The sequence below is a fragment of the Syzygium oleosum genome, unplaced genomic scaffold (genome assembly GCF_021117445.2).
Source record: "Syzygium oleosum isolate NSW1041296 unplaced genomic scaffold, Sole_v2.1 Sole_v2.02, whole genome shotgun sequence".
NCBI classification, from domain to species: Eukaryota; Viridiplantae; Streptophyta; class Magnoliopsida; order Myrtales; family Myrtaceae; genus Syzygium; species Syzygium oleosum.
Genome location: NW_026607486.1, coordinates 2,881,099 through 2,894,011, shown reverse-complemented (window position 1 = coordinate 2,894,011; position 12,913 = coordinate 2,881,099). Strand labels below are relative to the sequence as shown.

General features: G+C 39.7%; 2 protein-coding genes across 2 annotated transcripts; both read left to right on the top strand.

Moving 5' to 3' along the window:
• Nucleotides 1–3,520: 3,520 nt before the first annotated feature.
• Nucleotides 3,521–5,299, top strand: LOC130135275 (probable indole-3-pyruvate monooxygenase YUCCA10). The gene is made up of 4 exons (XM_056303981.1): nucleotides 3,521–4,147; nucleotides 4,410–4,643; nucleotides 4,746–4,868; nucleotides 4,980–5,299. Exons 1-4 carry the CDS (start codon nucleotides 3,521–3,523, stop codon nucleotides 5,166–5,168), a joined length of 1,173 nt encoding a protein of 390 aa, XP_056159956.1. The 3' UTR covers nucleotides 5,169–5,299.
• A 3,820-nt stretch (nucleotides 5,300–9,119) lies between these two features.
• On the top strand, nucleotides 9,120–10,816 carry LOC115665708 (probable indole-3-pyruvate monooxygenase YUCCA11). Its single transcript, XM_030587552.2, has 4 exons — nucleotides 9,120–9,746; nucleotides 10,101–10,334; nucleotides 10,438–10,560; nucleotides 10,637–10,816. Exons 1-4 carry the CDS (start codon nucleotides 9,120–9,122, stop codon nucleotides 10,814–10,816), a joined length of 1,164 nt encoding a protein of 387 aa, XP_030443412.2.
• Nucleotides 10,817–12,913: the final 2,097 nt, after the last annotated feature.

The following is a 12,913-nucleotide window of genomic DNA, read 5'->3' as shown; positions in this document are numbered from 1 at the left end:
TCCCTACACTCCTCCACACTCCTCCAGGCAAACGCCGCCAAGAACTTCTCGTTCTACCGCCCTCCCACCGCAGATGCCGCCACCGCAGGCTGCATAGATTTAATTAGTCACCGGAGACCAAATATTCAATGTAGGTTGAGTATTTGAAGAAGGTGGTGGTCGAAAGAGCTCAAGCCGGCTGGGGAGGGAAGATAATAGCCAGCAGCTTTTTCATTTTTTTAATCTATTATTTTTTATTTTTTTGCAGATGTGGTATTAAGTGGGAAAAGTAAATAAAAAAATAGTCATAAACCTTTTAATTGAATCAATTTAGTACTAAACATTTATACATTAGTATCAATTTAGTTCGTTCGGCCAATTTAGACCGGAAATTGCTGGCGTGGACACCGACCGCCTTATATGGCACGACCGACGCTGACGTAAACATATTTTAACTTTTAAATATTTTTTTGAACATTTTTTGTTCTTTTTTCTTCTCTTTTTCCTTCTTTTCTTTTTTTCTTTTCTCTTTTTCCTCTCTTTTTTATTTATTTCTTATTACTTTTCGCTAGTCAACGAAGGTCGCCGGCGTGAGTGATGGCCGGAATGCCCTCATCGGATCTAGCGCAGGGCGGCCACCCAGCCCTCGCCAAGGGCCGGGGAGGCCCCTGGCGACGGCAGGGGGGCAATTTTAGATCATAAGAAAAAATGAGGAACAACAACAAGAAGCCAAAGAAGAAGAAGAAGAAGAAGAAGAAGAAGATTCTCAAGCAGGCGAGAGAATGAAGCACACACGTTAGAAAGAGAGAGAGAGAGAGTCATGGTTAATGGTGTTTAAGGATTGTCCGTGAAATCACAAGCTTCACATCAGATCCCGGAGGAGAGAGGGAGCCTCATTCAAGCTTCGAATGTGCCTGACGAACCCTAAAACGAAGGATTTCACTTTGGGGGCTGCCTAAACATCTGGGCGAGAACCAGCCCTCGCTGAGTCGCGGCAGATGAGGGTTGGGCGAGGGTCCCCTTGCCAAATCTTGCAAGGGGCCTTGCCGCCATCGCTAGGCCGACCGGTGGAGGGTAATAAGGAAGAAAGAAAAAAAAATGTAAAAGAGAAGAAAAAAAGAAAGGGAAAAAGAAGAAAAAATCAATAAAAAAGTATTTAAAAATTAAAAAATGTCCATGTCAATGCCGGCTGTACCAAGTAGGACAGCCGGTATCCACGTTAGTAATTTCTAGCCTAAATTAGCCGGGTGGACTGAATTGGTACCAATATAAAAATATTTAGAACAAAATTGGTCCAATTAAAAAGGGGAGAAGGACACTAGAATTGCAAAAAGTTGAGTACGGCGCTTACTTTAGGGTCAAAAGTTCCTTTTGGATCACTTAAGTATCAATTTTTTTTTAAAACGATTATTTCAGTGCCAACTCCGATCTGTAATTTGGCAAGAAATCTAACATAGCTTTTTTTTTATTAGTTTCTTAAGCTAATGTGGCTCACCGAAGAGTCCAATCAGCATCCAAACCCTAAAACGACGCCGTCTAGTACCTTTCCCTTAAATAAGAACCCTAAATCCCCAAATTGAAAGAGAACCCCCCAATTTCAAACCCTAACCGGTCGTTGAACCCAAATTCATTCCCTATTTCGGTTTGCCCCCAAAATTATCAGCTTAATCTTGCAATCCCTACTACCGTCATCCACATGACATTACCAAGAACCCTTTTCCCTCCCTTCGAGCCCTAATTTTGCCTTTGGAGCCCTTATATTGCCCTCAGAGCCCTAATTTTTCCAATCAATTGAGCAAGGGAGAGAAGATGATAAACCTGAGTGAGCGACGGTGCTAGTGAGCGACGGTGAGCAAGGGCGAGCGAGCAAGGAGGAATTTGTAGTGTTGCGTAGGAACAGTAACTCGAAACCCCAATTTTGATTCGCTTGGTGTGACGTAGTTTTGGCCAGAGGCTGAGCGACGTCGTCTCTTTTCAATGAGCCCCGGAGGTCGAAAATCCAACGTCGTTTTTGTACTCCACGTGGACTTAGTTGTTAAAAAAATATACCACTTCATATTTTTTGTAATTAAAAAAGCCACGTAATCAATTTGGCCAGAATATCTCATCGTTAGCACTTAAGTGATTATTTTTTCTCCAATTTGACACTTAAATTATCGGTGAAAATTTTTGGAACTAAAGTGAGCATCGTACACAATTTTTAACACTTCTAGTGTCATTCTCTCAATTGAAAAATTTAGCACTAAATTGGTATCGATGAAATAGGTTTATAACTTTTTTTGTAGTTTTACCGGCATTAAGTAGACGCCATAGAAGCTCCATGTTTCTTGAGAAAGTAATAAAAAAAGTCATGTCAGTATTTTTCATTGGTTTAATTGATGGAGTTGACGGAGGAACTCGATTACACCTAACAAGTTTAAGAACTTGATTGCACTATTTAAAAGTTTTGAGACTCAATTGCATTATTACGATAAGTTTTAAGACTTCTAGTACACATGCCCTTTTTATTAGTAATCTATATTTTCATCTTCATGCACATTAACCATTTCCAGTACTTTTACATTTTAGCGTTTGCATTTTATCTTTACTTTATAAGCTAAGCCATTTCCTATCCAAGATCATCACCGAACCCATTTCCATAAAAAACCAAAAAAAGAAAAAATCAAACTTTTGGCGAAATGTTTTTCATCGTGTAGGTAAAATTCCCATTTACGGTGAAACGACCAGTTTTCCATGATAGAAAGATACGGAAAGAATCAGGATTATCATTTTTCCTAGTGATTATAATTTTATAGACAATCATTTTCACATCGAAATGTTTTATTAAACTTCATACGACTTTTTGTGCCTGTTCAAAGATGTTTTGTCCAGTGTACATGGATCAATGCGTGTAATAGAGGCCTGAATAAGGAAATTTTTTTGAAGAGATAAATCAATAGGAAAAATATACATTCAATCCTTATCCCTATATTATGTTTTTTTCTATAATAAGTCATCAAATGATTCCTTTCTTTCATGCAATTTCCTTCTATTTTATCCAATTACAAAGAAATGACAACCCATGCGAAATTAAGAAAAGTTACTGTAAAAGATGAATTTCGCTTGTGCGCTTTGACTTAAATGGGCAAACTTTATGATCCGCCTATTTAATTTCTTGCCTGAAATTCTTAAATCTACGCATACAGAAACAAAAACAAATGTAGCTCCAGTTCAAAGACTTATCCAGTAAAAGATGCCAATGCGAATTTTAGATGACTCGGTAGTTAGATCAAGTATATATGATAACAAAGAATCCAAGGTAATTACAAAGGGTGATGTGGATTCATGGCTAGTTTGAGTAAGATTCTCGATTTTCTTACCACTTTGAACCTGCAAATTTAAACTCCCATGAACTTTCCATATGAGGTCCAATTAATTATGACGGATTCACGTGCGAGTTCAGTGTGCTCTCTCTCTACAAAAAGCACACCAGCTTGTATCTACGAAAACCACATCCCTGAAAACGCTGTCGCAGTTGAATCAAAGAAGAACCAAATCATCCATGGACAAGGCCAACGAGAAAGAGGTTGTGGTGGCCATTGTTGGCGCGGGCCCTTCAGGCCTCGCGACAGCGGCATGCCTGAACCGCCTCAGCATCGCCAATATCGTTCTCGAGAGAGAGGATTGCTCCGCCTCTCTTTGGAGAAAGAGGTCGTACGATCGATTGAAGCTCCACCTAGCCAAGCAATTCTGCGAGCTCCCCCACATGCCCTTCCCCTCCAATTCCCCCAAGTTTGTCCCTAGGGACCAATTCATAGAATACCTCGACAACTACAAGTCGCGTTTTGAGATAAAGCTGTACTGTCGACGGTCTGTCGAGAGCGCATCGTATGACGATCGAATCGGCAAGTGGCGGATCGTGGCGAGAAACACAGGCTCGGGCGAGGACGAGGTCTACGTCGCGGAGTTCTTGGTGGTGGCGAGCGGGGAGAACAGCGAGGGCGTGATACCGGAGGTTGACGGCTTAGACAGCTTTGGCAGGGCAGCGATGCACTCGAGCGAGTACCGGAAGGGGAGGGAATTCAGAGGGAAAAATGTGTTGGTGGTGGGTTGTGGGAACTCAGGAATGGAGATTGCCTATGATCTGTGGAGCCATGGTGCCAACACTTCCATTGTTGCTCGAAGTCCCGTATGCAAACTCTTTCTATAATTCATGCATTTTTCCTTCTTTAGTACGGGATGGAACTTACAGAATTCTTCATCTTTTTGAGGAAATTCAGTCGTGAGTTGATAGGGGGAATCTCTTGCAACAAACCAGAGAAATTCGAATTGGCAAACGACTTAATGGACATATAATAGAGAGCAAATGAAGGCCTTATTTCTCTTTGATAGCTATAGATAACGGCTAAGTTTTTTCATGAGCTTAATGGCCTAATGACGAGGATTTGCAGGTACATGTTGTTACCAAGGAAATGGTGTTTCTTGGTATGGTCTTGTTAAAATTTCTCCCATGCCGAATAGTTGACACCTTCGTGATACAACTCAGCAATCTAAAATATGGCGACTTCTTCAATTACGGCCTTCGGATGCCGGAAAAAGGTCCGTTCTATCTAAAAGCAGTGACCGGACGATCCCCCACCATCGACGTCGGGGCAATGAAGAGGATCAGGAAGGGAGAAATCAGGGTAAATCAAGGAATTATAGGCTTGTTTTCTTTGAAATTGAGTTTAAAACTTAATCAAAAGCATGTTAAACCTTCTCAAGTTATAATAAAGCAAATGGTGTAGGTTTTCCCCTCCATCAAAAGCATTAACGGGAAGCTGGTCACATTTGTAAATGGCACTACCAGTCAATTTGAGGCCATAGTCTTTGCCACTGGCTACAAAAGCACTGTGCGGAAATGGCTCCAGGTACATTTTCTTTATATTTATCTTTTTTTGGTTAAGCCACTTAATAGTGATTGATTTATCTACATTTGCAACTTTTCCCGTTGAATCTTCATATTATGGTAACTTAATTAGGGTGGAGATGACCTGTTCAACAAAGACGGCATGACCAAGGTCCTGCGCCAATGGAAAGGAGAAAATGGCTTGTACTGCACCGGTTTTGCTCAACGGGGCCTGCTTGGCATCTCTGCCGACGCGCGGAATGTAGCAGATGATATCAGTTTCAAACTTCGATGCGATAGGAAGTGTTCGCGACGGAAATAAGAAGCAATGTTGTCCGTGCAACGATATGCTTGTATTAAAAATAACAAAGGATGTACGATAACGTTGCAGTGTAAATGGAAATCAAGCTTTATCATAGTCAAAATCAACGAAGTCATTCTATTCGTAGATCAGGGATTTGTGAAATTTCGACTTTCTCTTTTGAATTTTCTTTCTCTGATGTTTTGAAATCTGAGCGGTTTCAAGTTGCTTACCCACTATGATCAATGGTACTCTATGCAATAAATTGGTCTAAAAACGAAGTGATCCCTCGAGAAAGTTATATTTTATATATACTTGGCTTGCCTATGTGTCCACTATCAAAACAGGAAAGTTGTCCTAGAAGTTAAAGTACAACCCAAATTGGGAATCCAGGTGATGAAACATATGGCCATGCATTGAATGGGAATGTACCAAGATAGCTTTTTAGTATCAAGTAAATCTGACCAAGTACATTGAACTCGAGGCAAAATAAATGTTCTATATGGCCAAATTTTGATTTGCAACGGCTTACTTGCCCATTATTGGGATCAAAATAAGATCTGTGGCAATCTAATACTAGCAAAAATGATTTGACAACCTCTTAAAACAAACACACACACACACACACACTCTCTCTCTCTCTATGGAAAAGACAAATTTTACATTCCTTATTGAGGTCGTGCGAAGCCATGTCCATGTTGTTCAGACCCTAGTGAGAAAATAATTTATACACTTGTCTCAAAAAGAAAAATCTCAAGAAATGCATTTTTTATTAAATGCACATAGAACAAAAGGTGAAAAGGCGCAATTTCTGCCTAGTATTTGTACTCTTCGAAGGACAAGACGGTTCACAAGACATACTAGTTGTGGACGAGAAAATTGTCTAAAAATCATAAACTTATTACACTTTTACGTTTTCAATTATAAGCATTTCAATGTTACAAATCGAGTTCTAAACATTTTCACCTTATGCCAATTGAGTTCATCCGTCCAGTTTTGGCCGGAAATTGCCGACATGGACACTGGTCATGCCACATGGGGCGGCTGGCGCTAACGTGCACAATTTTTAATAATATTTTCATATTTTTTGAATTTATTTATTTATTATTTTCTTTTTCCTTTTTTTCTTTTATTTATTTATTTTTTCTTCCCTTCTTTCTCTTTTAGCTGATCGCTGGGCGTTGGCGATGGCTGACGACCGATCAGAGGTGAGGACCGGCAAGGTCGACCTCGCTAGTGGCCGGCGGGGCGAGCTTCGCAAAATTCTTTGGCCCAACGATCGGCTAAAGGAGGAAGAAGGAAATAAAAAAAAACGAAAAAGAGAAAGAAAAGAAAATTTGAAAAAATATTATTAAAAATTATCGACGTTAACGCCGGCCACGCTACATAGGACAACCAGCATCCACATCAGCGATTTTCGGCTAAAATTGATCGGATTAACTCAATTGGCAAATTATGAAAAGGTTTAGAACTCAATTAACAACATTAAAAGGTTTAGGACTAAAGTGGCAAAAGTGCAATATGTTCAAGACTTTTTGAACAATTTTTTCAGTTGTGGAGACGTGGCAAATTTAAAGGGGGCGATAGAAAAAAGCCAAAGGTAACCGTTAGTGTGCGTGTGAAAGAGAAAATAGTACGTAGGCTCGTCCCTTTGAATCCTCATAAGCAAAGATGACCCTTTTAAATATTTTAAAAAAATTGAAAATCAATAAAGATAATTCATTTTTTTAGAAAAGGGCATATGTTTAAAAAATACTAATCAACTCTTTATAATTGATAAATAGTGACGGTCGATCGATTAATCGAGTTTGGTTAATAAGACTGGCATGGGGCAAATCGACAAGTACTGTGGCTTGATTATCGATAACTACAGGACGTTCATCGATAACCATGCGGTATAGTTATCAAAGAAGGGTGAAGGACAATCAACAAGTATCGAGATTCAGCGATAAAACTTATGGATGGCCTATTATCGTGAAATTAATCAAGTGTTGGATATAGGGGAAAGAAAATGCATGGACCAAAGATGTCGAATGAAGGCACCAGCGCGAAGTGACGGTTAAATATCTCGGTGGTTTTAAAAGTTGTAACCGCTTAACGATAAGGTCGACATGCAAATGGGGAGTCTTGAATCTTGGGAAGTGTTCGACCAAACAAAAATTCTGGGAAGTGCACTAGTAACTACTTGTAAGTGGTTTTAATTAGTGGATTATAAATATAGGCGGCGTGTAATCACGGGGATCATCGTCACATACACAACCTCCCAAAGGTTAGGCGGGATCATCGTCAAAGGCACGACATCCCTAGAGCTTCTAACCAATGTATTAGTAATTTGTTTTTTCCATCTTCATGCACGTTTACCATTTCTAGAACTTTTACTTTACGAGCTTGCATTTTATCTTCACTTTAGAAGCCAGACCATTTCCCTAAAAAAAAATTCAAAAAATCTACTTTCGGTGAAAGGTTTTTCACTATGCAGATAAATCCCCGTTTTTGGGGAAACACGTGTTGTCCGTTATGGAAAGATACAAGGTAATTTTACACTAAAGAATCGGATTACCATTATTCCTAGTGACAATAATTCTATCGATAATCATTTTTACATCGAAAAGTTTTATTAAACTTCACGGGACTTTTTGTGCCCGTTCAAAGGTTTTTTCTTGAGTATACAAGGATTGATGTGTGTAAGAGAGACCTGAATAAGGAAAAAAATTTAAAGAAGTATATCAATAGGAAAAAAAAATCCATTCAAAAGGGTCTACTTTGGGTAAAAGAATTCAATGCGTAACTTATATTTTTCCTATAATAAGTCGTCACATGATTGCTTTCTTTAATGCAACTCCTTTAATATTTTTTCCAATTACGAAAAATAACAACCAATGCCGAATTAAGATAAGTTCCTATAAAAGAAAAATTTTGGATACGGATTCCCATGTACGGCACGTAGATTGACATTGCCGAGTCAAGTACAAGGTAAACGTATAAATTAGGAGAACTAAATGTGGTACACAACTCCGTTTGGAGAATGAAATCTGGCATTTATGAATGTCCGTACATTAGACAATTATTTCGTCGTATGTGATGCAGAATCTATTAGTGGTGCGTTTCTGGACCGATTGGACAGGCAGAAGTCTAAACGGAAGGCGAAACGGTGATGCGACTAGAACTAGCGAACCCGGTTGACGACATCGAATCGGGCTCAAATTCGGTCGTTTGAAGCAAAACGGTGATCTAAACACAACTCACGGTCTCGTGACTAATGACGGATTTTAGCGATTCGGGATCGTTTACACGGGTTTTTCTATTATTTTAATATTTTTTATGGGTTTTAATTTTTAGGGCAGTTTTGTAATTTTGATATTTTATGCTTTATAGTCCTAGTAAGGTTTGGTTTAGGGATATATATAAGCTTGTTTTAGGGTTCTTTTTGAAGAACAGAACATTATTATCAATATTGAATTTCGGGATTTCTCTTCCTAAGCAAGGTTTTGCTTGAATTACTCGCTGAACGCTGCGTCAGTATGGACTTATTCCCAACAAGACAAGTTCTAAAGAAGAGTCAAGCTGGATAGTATAGTTCTGAAGTGATGTTCATACTCTTTAACTTTTTTTTTTTTGGTCGGATACACTTAACTTTTTTTGGTTTTTTTGGTCAGAATCGGATACACTTAACTTAAATGGCCAATCTTTACCTGCCTATTCGATTTCTTTCTAGAAAATCAACACTGAATATAATAAAGAATCCAAAGTACTGTCATATTAGGAAGAGGATTAATGGCGACTGTTTAAGATTTTCCATTTTTTACAACATTGGACCTGCCAATTTAAACTAAGATGTACCTTTCTATATTAGCTAAAATTAATTTTGACATGTGCGTACAAGGGCGTACAAAAAGCGCACGAGCTTTTATCTGCCAAAACCACATCCCTGAGAACACTATCGCTGCTGAATCAAAGAGAACCAAATCATCCATGGACAAGGCCAACGAGAACGGGGTTGTGGTGGCCATTGTTGGCGCTGGCCCTTCAGGCCTATCGGCAGCGGCATGCCTGAACCGCCTTGGCGTCGCCAATGTCGTGCTCGAGAGAGAGGATTGTTCTGCCTCTCTTTGGAGAAGGAGGTCGTACGATCGATTGAAGCTCCACCTGGCCAAGCAATTCTGTGAGCTCCCCCACATGCCCTTCCCCTCCAATTCACCCACCTTTGTCCCTAGGAACCAATTCGTCGAATACCTCGACAACTACAAGTCGTATTTCGAGATCAAGCCGTATTACCGACGGACCGTCGAGACCACGTCGTACGACGACCGAATCGGCAAATGGCGGATCGTGGCAACAAACATGGGCTCGGGCGAGCAAGAGGTCTACGTGGCGGAGTTCTTGGTGGTGGCGAGTGGGGAGAACAGCGAGGGCGTGATGCCGGAGGTTGATGGCTTAGAGAGCTTTGGCGGGGAGGCAATGCACTCGAGCAACTACCGGAATGGGAAGGAATTCAGAGGAAAAAACGTGTTGGTGGTGGGTTGTGGGAACTCAGGGATGGAGATTGCATACGATTTGTGGAGCTATGGTGCCAACACTTCCATTGTTGCTCGAAGTCCCGTATGCAGACTCTTTCTATAATTCATGCATTTTTCCTTCTAAGTTGGTGATAGATCAACCATCTTTATGAGATTTATTCAATTTCATGCATGCAAGGAATGCGCTAGCATTAGTTGCCTATTTCTTTCATAGTTCATTTAGAATATATGCCGACACAAATGACTGGGAACGGAGCGAGAGGATGACATGCTTGTCAATGAACATTATAAAATGTTCATGAGGTTATATGACCCGTTAAGTGGCGAATAAATTTGACACTATCAACAATAAATCTCATATAGTATTTGCTCCCCATATATTCAAATAATCATATTCTATAAATAACAAGTATAAGCTAATAAAGAGGATTTGCAGGTAGAAGTTGTTACCAAGGAAATGGTGTTTATTGGCATGGTTTTGCTAAAATTTCTTCCATACCGAATCGTCGACCTCTTGATGAGGCTACTTAGCAAGCTAAAGTATGGTGACTTCTCCAAGTACGGCCTTCGGAGGGCGGAAAATGGTCCGTTCCATCAGAAAGCAGCGACCGGGCCAACCCCCACCATTGACGTCGGGGCAATGAAAAGGATCAAGAATGGCCAAATCAAGGTAGATTAAGTAATTATAGGTGTTTTTCTCTTTGAAATAGAATTTAAAATCTAATCAAAAGCATGTTAAACCTTCTCGAGTTATAATAAAGCAAATGATGTAGGTTTTCCCCTCCATCAAAATCATTGGAGGGAAGCTGGTCACGTTTATAAATGACACAACAAGTCAATTTGAGGCCATAATCTTTGCCACCGGCTACAGAAGCAATGTACGGAAATGGCTCCAGGTAAGTTTCATTTATGTTCCTTCATTCCCTTAAGTCCTTTATGTTCATTCTTAATATTTATGGTAACTTTAATTAGGGTGGAGATGAACTTTTCAACGATGCTGGTATGACCAAGGTCCGGGACCAGTGGAATGGAGAAAATGGCTTGTACTGCGTCGGTTTCTCTCAACGGGGCCTGTTCGGCATCGCTAACGACGCACGGAATGTAGCCGACGACATTCGTTTCGAACTTCAACGCCAAAGGAAGCGTGAGTGAGAAAAATAAGAATGTGATGCTTGCGATGTTGTCCATGCAGCAATATGCTTGTACTGATAAACAATAAAGGGTGCATGATAACGTCGCCGTGTCAACAGTAATCAAGCTTTATCAAAGACAATCAATAAAGTGTTTTGGCGCCATTTTGATATGCGAGGGCTTGCTTGCCCATAATTGGGACTAAAATAACATCTGCTCGCAATCTAAGACTAGCAAGAAAGATTTGACAACCTGTTTCACCGGAATCGATTTTGTAGCGAAATATAATTTACCAAATGTCGCTCTTCGATTTTTTATGAAAAAGAATTGGGTTCAGTGGTGATTTCGGATAGGAGATATCCAGGCGAGAAAAAAAATCCACTTGCTTCAGCCAAGCAGTACATATTTAAATTGCGACAATAGTTGATCGATTAAAAACTTGAGCGATGCAATTGGTTCAAACAAATCCAGCCAGCCGCTGATTAGCGGCAGCGTCAATCCACAACAGGAAATCGTACTCGAACCTCATCGATGACATATTACATTGATACCCAACTTAAGACATAAAGATCTACAGCCACGGAAATTGAAAATATAGTGCAGAAAGCTTTAAAGATAAAAAGACGACATTTTAATTGTGTTTTCGGAGGGGCTTCTGCTAGCCATCGGGTGGTATTTATAATGATAGTGTGTTAAAATTATGTTTCAAGTTTGAGCCTGCGAACTAAGCCCAATCCGTGATGAATTATTATTTACGTGGATGTTCGAAATATTGAGCAAAGAAAGATGGGCACATAATCTCTCTTTGCAATTGGAGTCGCCAAGGTGTAAAAGAAAAAGAAAGTCGGGTTAGAGAAAGAAGAAGAAATAAAAGAACCAGAAATATTCTTTCCTAATTGTTGTGGGAGTCACTTTGAAGAATCGTAAAGTCCAACGTGTGGACTTGAAGACCAGTCAAGAGTGTTTCTTTTATATATATTTGGATAGTGGGATTCCTTTGACCAGCTGTTGAGGTGCAGAGGACTTCATCGTGTGCTTCCGGATATGTAGCATGGAACGTCATGGCTGTCGAGAGGGAAGTCTTGAAGCGCCGTTTTCAAGCGCGTGCTTGGTGTGGGTTATTCTCGTGGGTTTTTGTTCGTCAATTGCACCAAGAATTTAAGTGTTTAAGTCGATTAAATCTTGTAATAAGATTTATGTATAATTTTTTCATAAATTGAAAGATTATTTCGTGAGTAATTATGATGCTAAATACTGCGTAACTTATTGGGTGTAATTGGGGCTTCGGAAACATTGAGAGTGCTTGAGTGACTTGAGTGTGATTGTAATTTCCGTTATATCGCTTGATCTATAGTGGAATTTCGTGCTGCTCTCCCCGTGGACGTAAGTCACTATGACCGAATCACGTAAATCTTGTGTCCGATTTATTTTCTTATTCTGTCAAATTTATTATCCTATCACTTGCTTCCGCAACAATTGGTATCAAGCTAGGCTTGGCTGAGTTGAAGCGGATCGATAGCAACAGAGGAAGGAAAAGTGAAAATCAACAGATTTGATGGAAAGGACTTTGGTTTCCGAAAGATGCAAATCAAGGATTATCTGTATCAGATGTAATTGGAATTGCCCCTATCTGGAGAGAAGGCATAAACAATGAAGCAAGCTGATTGAGAATTGCTGGATAGGTGAGCTTTGAGTGTTTTTTGGCTAACGTTAGCTCATAACATCACGTTTAACAACATGAAAGAGAAGACAACTGTCGGTTTGATGAAAGCCCTGTCGGATATGTACGAGAAGCCCTCTGCGATCAACAAGATATACTTTATGTGACATCTATTTAACTTAAAGATGGGTAAATGTGCGTTAATTGCTAATCATATTAATGAATTCAATCTAATCATTAGTCAATTGAGTTTAGTTGAAACTGACTTTAAAGATGAGGTACGTGCTTTAATTCTATTATCCTCATTGCCTGATAGTTGGAATGTTACTGTTACTGTTGCCAGTAAGTTCTCTAAGTTAACAAGTTTAACGTTTAATAGGGTTTGAGATTTGATTCTAAGTAAGGATATCCGTAGAAAGGAATCTTTAGCAGGTAAAAATAGAGGAAGAACTAGTACA